This window comes from Opisthorchis viverrini (assembly GCF_000715545.1).
Source record: "Opisthorchis viverrini unplaced genomic scaffold opera_v5_59, whole genome shotgun sequence".
Lineage (NCBI taxonomy): Eukaryota > Metazoa > Platyhelminthes > Trematoda > Opisthorchiida > Opisthorchiidae > Opisthorchis > Opisthorchis viverrini.
In genome coordinates this window covers 57939-75514 of record NW_008751715.1, presented here as the reverse complement: position 1 = coordinate 75514, position 17576 = coordinate 57939, and the positions used below count along the sequence as shown (strand labels likewise).

General features: G+C 43.4%; 1 protein-coding gene across 1 annotated transcript in view; it reads left to right on the top strand.

Moving 5' to 3' along the window:
* The window catches only part of T265_03871 (hypothetical protein), a gene marked incomplete at both ends in the record, with an annotated part of 50228 nt that extends 39539 nt beyond the window's left edge, over positions 1–10689 (top strand). The window contains one exon of the mRNA XM_009168463.1: positions 10123–10689. Within this exon, the coding sequence (XP_009166727.1) occupies positions 10123–10689 (567 nt within the window). The remainder of the gene's footprint in view (positions 1–10122) is intronic.
* Between the last annotated feature and the right edge of the window lie 6887 nt (positions 10690–17576).

Below are 17576 nucleotides of genomic sequence, written 5' to 3'. Positions count from 1 at the left end.
TACATGGACAGTCAGCTGTTGAGGTTTGGGTCTTCAGTTGTCTCCGGCCCGATCGCTTCTTTTCGATTGAGGCAGTGCCTACAGGAAGACGGGATATTTCGGAATCTGGTGCGCAGAAGAGTTGCCTAAACGTCTTTAGTCATTCTTTTTGGTCCATTTGAAAAGTCGTAGAATATTACAACAACATATCCATCCCAAAAATCTTAAATATACAACCAGCTGTCACTTTTCACTGTAAACCGCATTGAGTTCTGCCTACTTCCACCAACTGACCGATTCATTATCTTTGTTGGCATAGGTAATTATTGCTGATACAGGCTAGCTGACCAACGTCAGTTCTGTTCGTCGGTCTTCACACGTCTCGATGTTCTGTGTCCGTTTCGGTGTCAGACGACTTGTGATGAGTCACCCGTTGCCTATGTCAACTCAAGAACATGCCTTAACTAGCTCAAAAAACTAACGGTTACTCGGTTGTCTCTCTTGAGGTCTACAGTAAGACAATGCAAGTGCGTAGATCGGAAATAGTTATTTTATCGGTGTTAGAATCCGCAGGTACGTCCTTTGCAAAGGCATGGATAGAGTAGGGACAGTAAGGGGGAGTACACATCTCTGGGGAGCTGCAGCACTGGTTTTGTCTGAAAAATAGCACCTTCCGTTGTTACCTGCACAGAACGTTTATGCGGGAAGTTCGAAATCCATATGGTCAAGTCTGAATACAGCCATTGCATGGGTAGCGCAACGAGGATTTCCACGTGCCAAACCCGGTCAAGGTCAGCTGAATGTATTTGATCGAATTTGCTTCAAAAACGTCGGATAAAGTGGGTTAATAGCGATGGGCCGTTGCGGGAGCCGCACTTGTGAATAGGAGGCCAAATAAATTTATTCACCAAAGGAAAGATGTCAACTGTTGAGATCAAGCGAAGGAGTCTTGAAGTGCTTGGAATATTCACAGGAGCACATTTGAGGAGTAACATGTGAAGTGTACCATCCGCGCCAAGGGGTTTAGAAGTGTTGAATCCTGACAGGAAGTGGCGGACACACCCCTTGCTGGTTATCAGTTAAGATAAGCGGGTCGGAGAGGCTGGATGAACTGGTACATAGCTAGTAGAAAGGGAATGGCATGGAGCAGGAATTTAGGAGAACATTTCCGCTTTTTCTACCAGATTTGGGACTTCCAGATGTGCAAAGTATGGAAGAGAATGAAGAATAACAAAAGTTTCAACGGATTGCTTTGAACAGGCCCCAAATAGAACGCGTTTCGGTTGGACTACCTTTCGTACAATGAATTCACTATTGAAAGTAAACAAGCGAGCACTGCCTACAGCAACGTTATCAACCCGTCAAAGGACAGCACCTGTATAGTCTGTCTTCTTTTCTACCAGCAGGCACGCGAGGTGAAACGAATCCGGGCTGACTGGTGCCCTTTGAAAAAAGGAGATAAATCGCCTCATGCCGTCACAAAAAACAGTCGCAAGTTACTCCGTGAAAACTGTGGGGTCCTTCCAATGACAGCCATCCCAAGGGGTTAGGGTTCGGAAGAGGTCACAACGTAATACGATCGAAGGGATGTTAAACAGAGATCAAGTGTTTTTGAACGGTGTCGTCATTGCGATCAGAAAGTCTGGTAGGCAAGCACGCAAACTGGGTAGGGCTTCTGGTGACTGAAAATAACTCGGCCACAAGATCCACGGGATCTTTGTGATAGGAAACCTTGAGCAGGGAATGCAAGCCATCGCAGTGGTATCTGTTCACAGTTGACGTTAAAAAAAGAGAAGGTAAGACGCATCAACACCATTAGGAGATCGGTAAATGCTGTAACGGTACTTGTGACGTCCGCCGAGATTCACTTTAAGCTAAAATAGTTGAAAACCCTTGTAGTTTGTAGTAAACCACATGAAAGTAAAATACAAAACAACCAAGGATCTTTTATTATGATTTTGATCGTTGTGAGTCCACTATTTCTCTGAATGATGCCATTGGCAATCCAAGTCATATCACGCTTCTTACCGTCATTGAGTATCAGTTGCTGCGACTCCTGGTTCTATACGATATGATCTGCTGACTTGATCGTGTGCTTTATTACCTTCTAATCAACCAAGGTAGCCCCTCATTTTCACGTATTTTAAACGCGGAAGACTCCGGAGCAACTCCCAGCTGTCAACAAACCTCTTTAGTCCTTTAGGTGTACTTGTTATCCAGTCATTTACGGCCTTAGATAACGGCTGCTTAACGCTGTCCTATAGATTTGGCGGCAGCCTCTTGGGTTTCGTCAAATCACACTCAAAGGGATCGATAAGTGTCTCGTTGAAATGTATCCAGTGCTTATTCCGACATCCCTTCGGGTACAAATGATCGTAATAGCGCTCCGAGGTGCTACCATGCGATGGTTTTTACGAAGTGATGTGCCGAACATCTTGATGTTCGGAATTTAACGCATACGGCGAAGATTACGAAGACCGTGTGAAAAAAATCGTTCAGCTGTAGCACCCTTTCGGTGCCTAACTGCCATGCCGCCCGAAGGTTTCACGAGGGCTGGAATATTGCCAGGTCGGCCAAGCCTAGACAGGGGAAGTCGAGAGGCAGAGGTCGGGTTCGAACCACAGACCTTCTGGTCAGTAAACTCGCACTCTAACCACTTTGGCCATGACGATTTCCTGACCGTTCTGTTGAGAATCTTGTCAAAAAACGTGAGAAACAGTACTACAGTAGTAGTGCTAATACACTCCTCGCCAAATGCTTTCCATGGAAGCTTGTCAACAATCATTCATTGGTTGTCTCTAAGCCTTGTTTTCACCTCTACTAATCAGTGCATGAGTGTATTGAAGCCACAGTAAAATCTAGTTATAATGAGGTTGAGTGTCGTACCTGAACAGGCCGACCACGTTTCCAACGTTAATCAGCCTCATTGATAACAAAACACCAGTAGTAAATACCGCTACTTAAATCACAATCTTGAGACAGAATGTCCTAACTGTTGAGTTATACCCACTGGACTAGACATTATTGGGCCACCGTTTGGGTGTCTCACCGCTTCAACGGTTTGGGTCGTCGCCCCGTCCCCTTGTTTCCACTAATTACTTACCTCCATATAACATATATGACCCGCCTTAACGCTCTGGATATTTTGACATGTTAAGCCTGTGAAGAAATCCCAGTGGTTAAGTCATCAGCTTCAGGACCAGAAGGTCCTTGGTTTAAACCCAACTTCATCATCTTGGTTGCTCCTGTCTTAGCGTGGGCAGCCTGGCAGTATCTCAACCCTCGTGCATCCGTTCGTTGGTACGGCGGCTAGTCGCTGAAAGGGTGCTACAGCTGAACGATTTTTGCATTGACCACACCGAATATTGCTCTTGTGCGGATTACAACGCCGAGGCCCTGATATTGATTGCCCTCGATCTCCTCGTTTTTTTCTTGGTTGTGCTCCATTAACTGTCTATGTGTTTTTATTACAGTTCATTGTTGTTTGTATGCCTGAAAATGATTTTCCTTAATACTGGATATTCCAGGGCGAACGAGTTGGATGACCGAGAAATGTATGTGAACCTTGGTCTCCTGATGAAAGGGTTTTGGTTTAATCAAGTGGTCTATCTTAACTGAATAGGTATGAAAAGTCGATCGACAGGTTTGCCAATGGCTGACCGACATTGAACAAGAGCAAACGATTCCACCTATATCGCTTATCCGAGTTGCATTATGACACTTCGTATTTGGTCTTTGTGTTTGGGGATATTTGTACGGAATTTTATCCCACTATGATTTTTTGAGACCTTTGCATGCACGTGTTCATTGATTTTACAGTCAATATTGCTACCAACAAGACTCAAAATTATACTTCAAAACTTCACCTAGGTAATTGTGTAACAAATCGGAAATTTCGAATGCAACACACGCTGATCGGTGTAGCATTGTAAGCCTTTATATGCTGTACGAAAGTAATTTGACAGCCTCACTTCGAAGATCATTTGAGTAAGGTTTCTGCCGTTGTACGCCGCATACGGAGCCGCGCGGAATATTAGTTCTAGATTCTATTGAAGAAGGCGGGCATCCGCTAATTTGAATAAGCGATTGTTTCATAAAGGCCCGATAAACGATCCACCGCAGTAACGGGTATCATTTGGTTTCGATTGAAAATGCAAGACATCACTACAATCTAGGCAAGCCTGAAGATTAAGATTTGCGTGCTTGTAGTTAGCTTTACTCCTGCCCCTCTGCTGCTTAACATATATAACTGGTTGTTGGAACTCGCAATACCTAGGTTCAAAATGTCAGAGTAATGAGTATTCAGGGCGGCTGAAGTTGCTCGGAAGCAATCGCCTTGGAAATCATTCTGAACACTTCGGCAGTTCATTCTTTTGTACTTCTCAGGAGAATTGCAGTTCCGCATCACAATATAATTTACCTAACTTCAATCCGTAAATGTGCCAAGTCACAGTATACTCGGAAGGAGGCAGCAACTTGAACGACCAACAAACCCGTTCGTTACGTTGGGGGGGGGCACTCATTTCTGGCGTGCAGAATTTGCGTTGTTCATTTGTCTTGTTGAGGCTCAAAGTCCTAACCACTTGATCCTACGGTTTTTAAACATTCAAACGATCACTTACAGCCACACTTGAGCACATTTTGCGATTGAGGCTACCGTAAGTGTTGTTGCTCTCTACCAATTACCGTGATAATTTTACAAGCCAACAGGTGTTGCAATTGAACTGGTGGGGCACTGCCTACCTGCAGAGACCTAATCCGATACAAAAGTGAAGGAGCTCTGGTGAATCTGTACTATGAATCCCAGATACTTATAAGGTAGTAGGGTAGTGACTTTATCCTATTTTCTCGAACAATAACACCGTGATCGCTTAACTCAGTAGCTAAGTAGGGCCTGATTGTCTAGTTGCTGTTCTTCCGTCCTCATCTTGCGGTGAGTACTTTTTGCACAAAATTTGTTCCTGCGTCCCATCTTTTCATCTTACATCTAATATCATTTCGACAGGGACGATGATGAAGACCATGAAAAGGCGCCAGATACAAAACATGCCGCACGCAAACGAGTACTTATTGAGGGCTCGTACAAGTTGGACGGTTTTTACACAATTCAGGAAAGAGGCAACAAGAAGGCCAGTATCAGACAGTCCTATTTCATGCGTTCCACACTTATTCATGTCGATAAATTTTCATGAAAAATAGATGTTCGCAGCCTGGTATTTTCCCTGATGCCATATCTTTCCGTTATTAATGGTTATCTGCTGTGCTACCGTCGAATTTTCGCCTGACAACATAAATGCACACGTGGATGGTCTTTTTTTCCGGTGACCCAAACCGCGGAAAAATATAACTGTTTATCCGGTGAACCTTTTTCTTCAAGTGCCGCATTTGCTGACTGTCTCGGCTGAGACTGCGCGTAACAACAGATCAATGCTTTTGCACACAATATGCAAAGCTAACTTCTCGTTACGAATCAACGAATGTTTAAAAGTTTTGAGTGAGAAAAATATCAGGCAACAATCCGTAGCTTAGCCGTTTGATAACTATGTGGACAAAACTTCTTCAAGGTTTTATATTGAATTAGAATTAGATCCTGGCGCGAATTTCTGTTGTATCTTGAAAAGTCGCTTCACACGATATTCGTGAACTTTTCACTAAACGACTGTGATATTTGACCCTGTGCACCTGGTATGTCGTACCCCACGGCTTTAAATCCGCGTTAGTGTGTTTTCTCAGGCATGCAGTGAACCGTAGGTCTTCTCGATCGTGTTGTGATCAGCTAGCTGTATTTGTGCGTGCTGATGATTAAGCTATAATTATTATGGTGAGAAATACCTCGAGATAAAACTGGGATAACTTTGAGTGATGCCGATTGCCAACATCGATTGCCCCAGTCCATCAAAGTTGGGTTTTCCCCTGTCTTTGAAAATTAGCCACTCGTTCTGTGCTCCGTTTCCCATCAAACTCTCCGATAAACCTCCTCTTTGCTCATCATCTGTTGAAACTGCAAGTATATGACGTGTAGAACTGATTACAGTTGTTTGAAGTAGTCCCGCCTGTAATTCCTCTAACGAAACTTTGGACCTCTATGAGCGTGAACGCTGCAAGTATATTTGTTCCTACGTACACATCCGGGTCTGGTGTCTCTTTAGTTATTGAACAGTCGATCATTTGCAGATCGGTCTACTTCGTCGATAAGCATCATCTGAAAAAATTGCTCATTTCTAATTTTGGATATTAAACAAACATAATTTGTTCTATCCCTATAATTATGAAAATAAAACATTGTTTTCGAAAAAGTTTGGTGACAATCGGTATATTTAGTGCTGGGCAACGTTTCGCTTTTGACACAAAAGTTTCGTCAGGCCAAGTGACTAGGTTCCGAGGTTGGTCGAGATTTAAGGCGGAAGGAGAACAATCAGCTAAGTCAAGCTAAATCTCTGTTGGGTGTCGGCTGAAGGATTTTAGTGTGTTAGAGTGGTTGAACAAGTGTTGGGTCGGTGGGGAAACCTACATGTGTTTGGGTCCAGCCTAGGGTCTAGTTCTTCTGGTTCGGTTCATTTGATGGTTCCTCTTGAACTTCGTTGGAACCTTCTGTCTGTGTGGGTGAGCTAGTACTAAGAAAGTTGTGTAAGAGGGATGCTGTGACCTTTGGTCGGTTGGGGTTTCCACCCCCGTTGCATTTAATAGTTTGATAAGCTGTCCTATTTCCATAGGTGTGACATAACGTAGGTTTTGAACATATTTTCCGGTATAGAAGGTGTGATGCATTTCTCTAGTCGATGAGGTATTAGATTACGACTCAATCCATCGACAGGCTTATTGGAGAAATTTCCCATGAATAGATTTGTATGCCACGTTTCTAAATCTAAAGTGGAAAAGCCATTTGGAAGGTATCGTATGGTTATCTCACTGCCGTTGATAATCATTTAAGGCGCAAATGTTGCAGTTTTCAACTTGTTTGCATCGCTGAGGTCCCGTTTCTTTAGCCGATAAGACCTATTCGAGGAGAGGCCTTTCTTATACGATCTCATTTGTCATTACATGCGGTTGTACAATGTTAGTCCATAAAACATTGGCAACTTTCGGTATCACACCTGCCTACACCTCAAGCGGCTTGAAGTGACTCGTTTACTAGCCTGGAAATATTCCAAAAAGTAATGGTTCAACCGAAGGGGTTTGCGAATTTCCTTAACTGTCGTACAGTAATTGAAAAAATGTATCAGCTAGACAGATAGCTATTCCCACGGCTTAGTGCCCGACAAGACCATGTGGCGAACGTAGTAGACAAGCACCAATCAACTACCACTATATTGTAGAGGGTAAGGTGGTTCTGTACAGTTTCTTAGAGGGCTGACACCATCAATCGGCATTTGCCTTAATGCACTGTTTCCTAAGGTGATATGTGGCATAGAGACTGTAGCTTTTGTGATAGAATGTGAGCCGTGCTGGAAACGCGATAGACTGCCAGTCTTTTCCCTTCCGCCCCTTTGCTTCCGTGCACTACTCAAGCCATTCACATTATCCTTCGTTTCGTTAATGGCACACGCCCACGTTCAGTTTTACAGTCAGTATGGAGTTACTGCACGTTGCTCCTTCACTGTACCTGCCTTTGTGTCTACCAAGCAAACATCGTTGTCAAAACAGCTCCGTTTTACCAGTGAAGAAAGCTTTTCAGGTGGATTTGACAAGTGTAGAAAGCCGGAATGCGGGGCTCAGCAAGTAAAATGGTCGCTATGTTTTAATGGTCTGAAATCCTGAAGTTTATCAGCAAATTGGATAACAAGAAAATGTGGTAAAATGGCCCCTCGAATGGAAGTCCAACCATCTTTGGAGTTCTTTCTGCTGGGGGGTTGCAGAAAGTAAAACAATGAGCAAACTAGACAAGTGATGATGAATAAAACTGCTCGGTTTTAGTCTGTCTGGTAAAATTGATCTGTTTGCAGGTTGGGGAGAAATAAGTCGAATGATGGAGCTGTTAGAGGATGGAGCTGACATGGTTTCAAAAGGACGCTTGTTGTTGGGTGGCCTGCACTGAGCCTGCCAGATTACGCGATAAGGAGAAGACACAGAACCCTGGACACGCATGTATTGTCAGAGCTTCTGTGTAAATATATAGGATGACTAAGTGGCCAAATGTGATCGTTCACTTGTTCGTTCTGTACAGCCAGTGGCGGTGTTCCGGTCGTGAACAGTCTCAAACCCACTACACTGGTCTTATGTTGCTAAACCGTGTTTGATGAGCTCCGCCAACGCATCTGCTATCCGACACGTGTCGTACCGTTGGGATGCGTCATTCTCTGCACGTTTTTCCATATCTGAGCGCGTCCTGATAACGCTAAACGGCATACTAGCTGAGTCCAGCAAGCCAGGTTTGGCCATTTTGAAATTTCCTGATGCCGAGTGTTTTTCAACTATGAACTCGGTTATAATAATGCTCATAATGCTGCACACAACGTGATCAAGCCATAATGCCCCCAAACAACTGGATGGTGTCGCCACACCATATAATTCTTAATAGGGAAGCCTAAGAACAAGTATCTTTTCGGGTGATGAGCTGAGTATCGTATCAGCCGGTATAGCTGGAGCTTGAAGTAGAAGGACATGGTGCCATTAAAAGCGAATTGACAGCCTAATGTATTTTATGGCCAGGCAGTTTTAAAATAAAATTGAATGTGGTCGGTCCTGTACATAGTGGAAACGCATCGCTCACACTGAACACTCACTCAGTATCTGTTTGCGAAGGTAGTCTAATGTTTTTCACTCTAATATCCGCTGGTAATGGAAGTATTAAGGCTAAGAGATTAATATTTTTGTAGAGACCCAGTTAAAATACCTTTGAATTCTAAGTAGTCCCGTTAGCATTTCGGGAAATAGAATAAAACCACTTTTGTACCAGTTGGTCATATGACGCTGTCAGCAAATTCATTAAGGGATTTCTGACGGCAACTCCTGAAATCCGTCGTAGACATCCACAACCGTAATCAATCGGTCCTTCAGACCTAAAAATTTTAGTTCTTCCCCAAACTCACTCTGTTTTTGTACTGTTTCTAGGTGATACCTGTCACTAGTTATCCTCCACTATGGTTAAGCCACACTACCAGTCGCATCTGTCGTTGTCGTTCATGGAGAATACAAGGCATGCTTCGCATATACGTAAAAAAAGTAAATAGCTGACCCAGAGATCCATTGTTTCAACTTTGGCGATGTGTGAGTTGGAATTCTGACTCAAGCTGATTACTTTTGCTCGACTGGTCATGTCGGTCTACCTTGGAATTAATCTTTTAATTGCAGTTGCCTTCTCCCTTCACATTAGTTTAGCTCGACCCTTCATTTCCACCAGTTATGAAACACCCGTTACATCTCTTCACTTGTTCGTATTGAGAGATCCAGTGCAGTTCAAGGGATGTTTCATGCCCCCTTGTTATATCGTGGCATCGTAATTCAGAGGCGCTCCATTATTGGTCTGCTATCCCGTGGCCGGAAGATCGTTATCGACCCCGCGTACGCTTGATTCCGATGAGTTTTCATCACGTGCACCAATAAGTAACTTGGATCGATATTATGCTTGTTGAAGCACTGAGTGCAAACTAGATGGCTTCTAGACACGTTTCTATACGAATTGTGAATCAGGAACAGGTTACCAAATGTTACCAAATGCACCCCACTAATATATCTGACTATAGTGTTCATGTTGGCGTCTTCCGCGCCTATGCATCACCAGTCGTAGCAATGTGTGGCCTTTTCGGTAATTTTTTCATCATCCTTGTCTTCTCACGAGAAACGCCGAGAACAAGGTTTTCAATTTATGCCATCTCACTTGCTGTTTCTAATGGAATCACGTTAATAACGAACACATTATTTGATGATTTTCTCGGCCGTGGACTTCACTATGCAACAAACCACCAGACGTTTTACAAACTTGACGCCACTTCCGAATTCGGGTGTAAATTTGTGGAATACCTTTCGAACGTAATGTTTTTCACCACGTCCTATGTAATCACCGTCTTCTCCCTGGACCGTCTATTCACCATTCGCAGACCGATATTGTGTTCCTCCATTCGACACAAAAGGTGGGCAGTGTGTACTTGCCTGCTCGTCTTCGTAATGGGATTTCTGAGCAATATTCCGCGGATTTTCGTTCAGACTTTAATGGTTGACATGGATAGCCGGACGAACTTTACTTGTCGTATGATTGAGGAACATCCAGTGGCGAAATTCAGTGTTACCTTTGAAGTGATTTGCACATACACCATCCCATTCTGTTTGGTGCTGGTTCTTAACGCACTAATTGGATTCCGGCTTTGGCAGTTAAAACATGAGCGGAAACATCTATTCCCCAAAGATTACAAAAACGATAGAATGGAAATGGGTCGTGTCATGGGACACTTAGCACTCACTACCGCCTTCTTGCTGCTTTATATGCCTGTGGTGTGTATGGTTTTGATTCGACTTAATGTTACGCTGATCCGCCTGGACAGACACAGTCCGCATGCGTTGCGAATTATTGATCTGTCACGTCTGTTCTCTTCGGTGAAGGATATCACGTACGCGGTAAATTTTCCACTCTATTTGATTTTCTTGCGGAACTTCAGACATCGTTTTGTGCTCATGTTTTGTCCCTGTCGTCCATCTCGACGACCAAACATGAGTAATCAGAGGAACCCACGTGACCTTCCAAATCCTGTGCCTATCACATATCGAGCGGAATGATCAATCTTATGTCCTTTGTACCTTTCGAAAACCGTAGCGAATTATATCGATGGCGCTTCTATCGGTCGCATGAAATTGGTAACCGTGCCTTCTGATAAAGAGCTTTGTCAGTTACTTTTCTTTTAAAGTAGAAGCCAACTGGCAACTACGAATTATACAAAAAATACAGGTTCTTTGGAAGGGTATATTGGATGACTAGTGGATATTCCAAGTGATGGTCGACTAAACAACCCTTCGGTTGCTGGCTGATGGTAATCAAGCGCCAGTATGTATTACTCATGTATAACCGTCAGTGATTACCTATCTTGTGGGGAAAATGTTCGTGTAAAAATCAAACGCACAATTGTAATAAAAACCTTTTTATTAGGACCCATACGCGTCCACTCACCTTTCCTCGGCATCTCAGTCAAAATCAGTAGATTGCTGCATAAATATGTAATGTGTACATCTATTGGCATTGGTAATCAAGCTACACAGTTCATTCTGGGTACGTTTTTAAGGTGGAGTGGAATGTCTGCTCGGAAAGAACCCAATGGTTGGTATGGAGTTGAGGACGCAGGAAAGTAGTAGCGATTCACGGTGCTGGTATGCTACCGCACTGAAAAAAACGATGCTGATTTGAAACGGGGTCATCATTAATGCACACAGGCGTCCCACTTTCATTTAAGGGCATCTTATTTTCGTGGCTATACTAGAGAAAAAAACATAATGGACCTTGTTGGAATGCGTCCGATGGGTGAGTTGGAGTCCTTTAGAAAAGAAACTTGGGTCATTGGTGTGGTTAAGTGAAAATAATTTGACCGCTACGTCGTTTCTAGCCAGCCCTGAAATAACGGAATGCACACTAGGATATTATCAACATGTCGAACTTTTATGAGCAAACTAAAAGCTCTTATTCGAATCCATTCCCTTGCGTGCTGTTTCTTGGGAAAATCCAGAGATGAAGTCTTTCGCACACGTTTTCGATCGTGACATTACAGACTGTGTGCTTTTGATGGGTCTAGGTAAATATTACCACCAGATACACAGAACACATCATCTACATGCTGCTGATAGTGATGAAAGCTACTGATTGATGCTTGTGGATACAGGATACAGAACCAGCAGGGAGGCGAGTGTTGGTGCCATGATGACTGTATTCTTTAACCTGTAAAATACGCTAAAAATAAGCTGAACGTTGAAAGTGCGACTTGAAGGCGATTCTTTCAGCTTAGGAGTGAACGACCCAATTTCAGTATTTATTCCTGCCCGGTAGTTCCAAGTAAGTTTGGTTGTCCCGACCGGGGAAGGATAAGTGGCACTGTGTCCTGTCTAACTAAGAGCTAATCACACTTCTGGTCAGTCGCTCGTAGCCAAGCTATTGAAAGTCGCGGATTCGAGATTCTCCGAGTTTCGTGAGGTGCGCACTATTGATGATTTCAAGCAAAAATGAAACAGCTGTACATTAATTCTAGCAATTTCATCATACTCTGGCATCACTGAAAGGACGAAATCCCCATAGACCATATCTGCGTCCGTCAGGCGGAGATAAAATGATATCCTTGTTCTTCTGAAACTCAACCAAATTCCCTGGATTTCGCTTCTCAGAGGCTCTCTATCGTGAGTCCGATGTAAACGCTACTGATGGCAACAAGAGACAAATTTGTGATTTAAGTTGTCCACCTCAACGTTAATCCAGAGGAGTGGACTCAGCGATTCACTTAGGAGGTTACCAACTGAGATCCTCAGCTCCATTTGGTTGCCATTGTTATCTTAAATGCGAAGATGATAATGTCTCAGTCAAATTAACGCACAAATGTAGATTAGAAGCACTGTGTACGTGCTTATGTGGCTGAAATGAAAAATCAGTGCGGTCGATGCTGAACCAACTTTCATCAAGAAATAGTCCAACGGAATCCACAAATTTTGTTCCGTAGCCTAGAAGATTCTATTCAAATTGTTTGGGTGTTTTCTTGTAGGATCTAGACCGGGAGTCACTCTTGCAGATTACCCTGGAACGCTTCAGAGGTGAATAATATTCTGTCAGTGTCTACGCTAATGAAAATCCTCTAGGTTCACGGGAAAATTGAACGGCGAAGTCGAACCAGCCGTAGCAGGACCACAGAGAGACTGTACCCGTTGAACCATATAGAGCGATTAACTATCCCAAAACTGAAACAGACTAACTCCTGGTTTATTGAGTTGGTCAGACAAAGTTTCGTAGAATTTTTAGTGCCGGCGCGTAACACACTGCTCATAAGGTTGCCGAAAACTCTTCTGGGTGCCCATCAGAAGGGTCCAACTTCCGAGTTTCCGTCAATCTTATGTTCTACATGAATCTTCGCCCTGTTGAGACCATTTACCGATATACAATGCACATACCGGACATCTTCACAATGCTTAAATTGTGTGAAATCCGTTAAGGAACCACGTCTGTCGGTCTTGTGAAACGATCGGCCGTAAGAAGTCACAATGCTGTTCGAGAGATCAGATTCCATCAACCAATTGCCTCAATGCTATACTTGCAATTGCTTCACAAAGTTACAGCACCCGTGGACGTATATAACGGTTAGAATCAATGACCATGACGGTATTTCGCGAATATTATTTTGCATATATATATATATATATACCATTCAGCTTGGATATCAATCGCTTCATCTCAGTATCCTGTGGTGACTAATGTTGTCTGGAAGATCAAGGGCATCATTTACCCGTAGTGAGGGAAATTAACGAGTTCTCTTTCTCTTCTGAATCTACAAGGGATATCTAATATATTGTAAATTGAGCACTTTTTGTTGTCTCAGCTTTTAAGAAAACGTATGATGACAGCTTTCCTTCGTTTTCTGTTCACTTTCACGTCGGTTTAGAATGCTAACCATCTCCCATCATCTGCATCATACACTCCTTTTACGAACCAAATATTCAGCGATGTTGGATGAATATATTCATCATAAAGAGTAGTTGTACCTTAAGCCTGGTATCAAAGCTGTTTTCCGTGAAAAAGAACCTGTGTCTCACCTACTAGAACACAACTTGTGGATTACTCTCCTTGAATTACCCAGATATTCTCTGTAGAACAGGCCGATTCCTCTGCAAGACTGAGATAGGTTTACGACAGGTTTAAACGATGCTGTAGATGCTCACCAGTACCAACCTCCGACACCCGATGAGGTGTACAACTCCTGTCGAGAACCATTGCCCATAAACACTCGCCGCAGTTTATAACGCTGTAACCGCCTTCGGTGTTAAATACTCCCTAGCCAGCTTCCATCAGGTATCGAGGGTCGTGTATTCTGGTTTATCCTTCAATGTGACATGTTTAGATCATCCGACAAGTGGCTGTTACCGTAGATCATTTCGAGCATCTCGGAAATCTCACACACATCAAAATGTTAAGTTTGGGTTCAGGCTGTGTTCAAGAGAACGTCCTTTTATGACGAACAGTACCTATTCTTTGGAGTTCGTCATTGATAGCAAAGGACAAGGATCTCATCCAGGGAAGACAAAGACATAACGCACGACAAACACGAATCAGCCATGGCTGTAAAATTCCTTAGGCGTCGTTAACTACTACAGTAATTTTGTTCCCCATTTACGGAGCATACGCTCTCCCTTGAAGAACTTGCTATTGGAAAACACTGGATAGGACTGGTCGAATAATCTTCACTCGCTTTCAGTGGGTACTCACATCCGACATATTACAACCCTAGTCGTCCTATCAACGTGGTAGATGACGCTTCCGAGTATAAATTTAGTGTAGTACTTTTATACTATTTTCAAATTGGTTCGCCGTGTCTCGTCCAATTTAAACAAGTACAGACAAGTTGATAAAGAAATATCAACTCTGGTTTCCGATGCGAGGAATTTACACAAAGTGCTGAACGACTGATATATTACCCTTCCTACAAAGCGCAAACCATTGCTGGCTATCTTCAAAACTCCAGATGGCATCACGGGCCATGATTGCAGTCGTCTCTAACGCTGAGCCATCGTAATTCTGGCACAACTTATAAAGCCACCTTATCTTTTGGCCATTTCAGTGCACCGTCGCATCAAATATACCAGAAAAAAATCAACAAAGTGAACGAAAACGAAGTAGTTGCATCGGTTTCAACTGATGAGCATATCCAAAACTTTTCTGCTGAGTCAGGTCAACATCTACCCACATCTGCACAAGCAGCTGCTTGAGGAACCGTGCACGACCCGTTGTTGCAGAAGCTTAATTCATATCTTCAAAATGGATGGCCGATGGAGAGTAAAAGTTGAATACCATGAGCTTCGCAAAGATGTTTTAAAAATCGTGGGTAATTATCTAATGTTAGAATAACGTGTTGTCATACCGCGCCAAATTCAGCGTCAACTTCCGGGGCAGCTTTACGAAGAACATCCTAGAACAAGCAAAATGGATGTCATCACTGTGTTATGTCTATTCGCCCTCCGTTGATGAGGGTTTGTTAGCAGCCTCGGGCAACGTAAAATACCCGAATCAGCACAGGAATCTCGGTTGTTTTCCTTCCCGGAGTCTGAAAAGTCATGGGGTGCAATGTCTTTTACTGGTTCAGTGCAAGGCTGTATGTTCCCAGGTGCTGCTGAAGCCTCTTCAGATTAACTAGAAGTGTTTGTGGTTTGTCAGTCTTCGATTGCGGAAACGATGTCCATCCAAAACAAACGGCACGTTAAGTATGTTTACTCACTTCTGCGCTTCTCGAGGAAGTCACATTTCCATGGCACACCCTACCCCCGGGCATTCCAACGAGCACAAAACTCGCGCCGATTTTTGAAGTTATATCAGCGACAGACGGTAACTCAATGCAAAATCAACAGTCTCTGTTCAAGATTTTGCCAGAGAGATGCTTGTCCCTAGAGCTAAAAGATGCCAAAAATGCGGTTTTGGAGGAATTCACCGTATCGCCAATAAAAGGAAATATTATGCTTCTCCACTCCTGGCTCCCTTGTTTATGCGAGAAATTTTCTGACAGAGACAAAAGAATGGACACCCGGAATAGTTGAACTGAATGATCTGATGAAAATTAAAAAAACTCGTTTCTTCTTTAAGAAGATACTTTGCAAATTTCACCCGCACGAAACACTTTAGTCATGGAATATATGACGCAGCTTACGCCCTAAACTCTGCTTATTGTGAGGGTTTAGCACGTTGATCAATGAGTTGCAGGACTCGTATCTGCGCGTGCGAAATAAGCTTACCTTTCTGGTACACGAGTTGATTTATAGGGGGGAGGATGCACCATCAGAGAAAAATGTCGAGCCAGCGTCACAGGTTCAAGCCGAAATGTGACGTGTAAATATTTTCTTGATTTAAGCTGGTTGAAGAGTAGACGTATACAGATTGTTTCCGGCACTCAGTAGGGCCACGCTGAGTTACGCGCGAAACCCCAAGTATCAAATCTTTCCAATGGAGGTTTATCAACAAATGTAGTACTGTGAATACAATAATTAAATTTTTAAAAACTGCCCAAACCTAAAATCTTGGGCCTATGTCCACTTCTGTACACCGGTTTAGGAACTGTTAATTCCTAACGGGATCACAAATTTCACACCGACTCAAAGCAACGTGGCTACAAGCTAGTGAAACCACGTGGTAATTTAAACAACACGTGTGATGACAAGGTTACAGAGCGGTTTACGTTCAGATCAAAAGCAAGAAAGGCGATATAGGCGCAAAACCGAAACAACAGAATGGCGGATCACGTTGTAAACAATAAATATAGAAGAATCAACACCCCCAAACTACTACTAAATCATTCCACCGCATGCAAGAATGGGATCAACGAGAATGATACAATTGCTGTAGCCACAGACGCCTCCCTCATTCCGGAGCATGGGCCTAGGGTGGGTGAGCAACTCGCTGTCTTCTACTCCTTCTATCTGGCAGATGCGATGTATATCGCTCCTAATCTTACCTGAGACAGTCTTTACTAGAACTTCCCGAATGTTGCCATCACTTCCGGAATCGGCCTCCATTATGATGTCTTTCTCCCAATGTCCGCGACTTGGAGTTTCACCGCTGAATAATACAGTCTCCAACTGGAAAACCTCGACTGTTTCGCATCCACTTGTCGTCACTGTAAAAGCGGAATTACTCCTCCAACCACCGACGCCAAAAGGTATCAACCAAGACTTGCTCCTGTCTCCAACATCGAGTGAATATGTCGCGTATATTGGTCGCATCACGTGACAAATCAAGCTGTCCACGTAACAATAACAAGCGAGTTGGGGCAGCACATCTAATGAGTCTGGATCATCGTAGACAGGTGCAAATGGATGGTTATTTAAAGTACGTTCCACGTCAGTGAGGAAAGTAGACAAGGATACGTTAGTCAACACTGGCTCGCGGGAGACCGCACTCAGCACTTAGATTGTATCTGACGCTCGTATACTCCGCGGTGACTGCCATACGGTGGATTGAAGTGTCACCAAATCCCGTGTGCTAGCATCCTCTTTTCAATAGGACCGCAATTTGGTAGTATTTAGAAAAAGCCGAAGTTCTAGTTCGGCTCCAACGAATTTACTTCCTCGGTCACTGTACATTTCCTTAGAAAGACCACGACGGTTAACAAAAACGGGAAAGAGCCTCTATGAGAAGTGCACGAGAATTTAAACAGGAGAAGATGCATTCGTATCGCTTCATCGAGTGCCGTCCGTCACGTACAAAAAAGGACCAAAGTAGTCCATACTACTGGAGGCAAAAGCGTATTCAGGTTCAACTCTGCAGGCTTGTAAGAATGTCATCAACTGCTCCACTGGTTTTTGAGACCTTGTCTTACATGACAAACATCTATGCACAAGTCCCTAAACTGCAGTTGCCCCTTCGACAACCCAAAATTACTGACGCATAACAGCTAGAACATGCGACTCGCTCATGTGCCATTCCGACTCATGGCAGT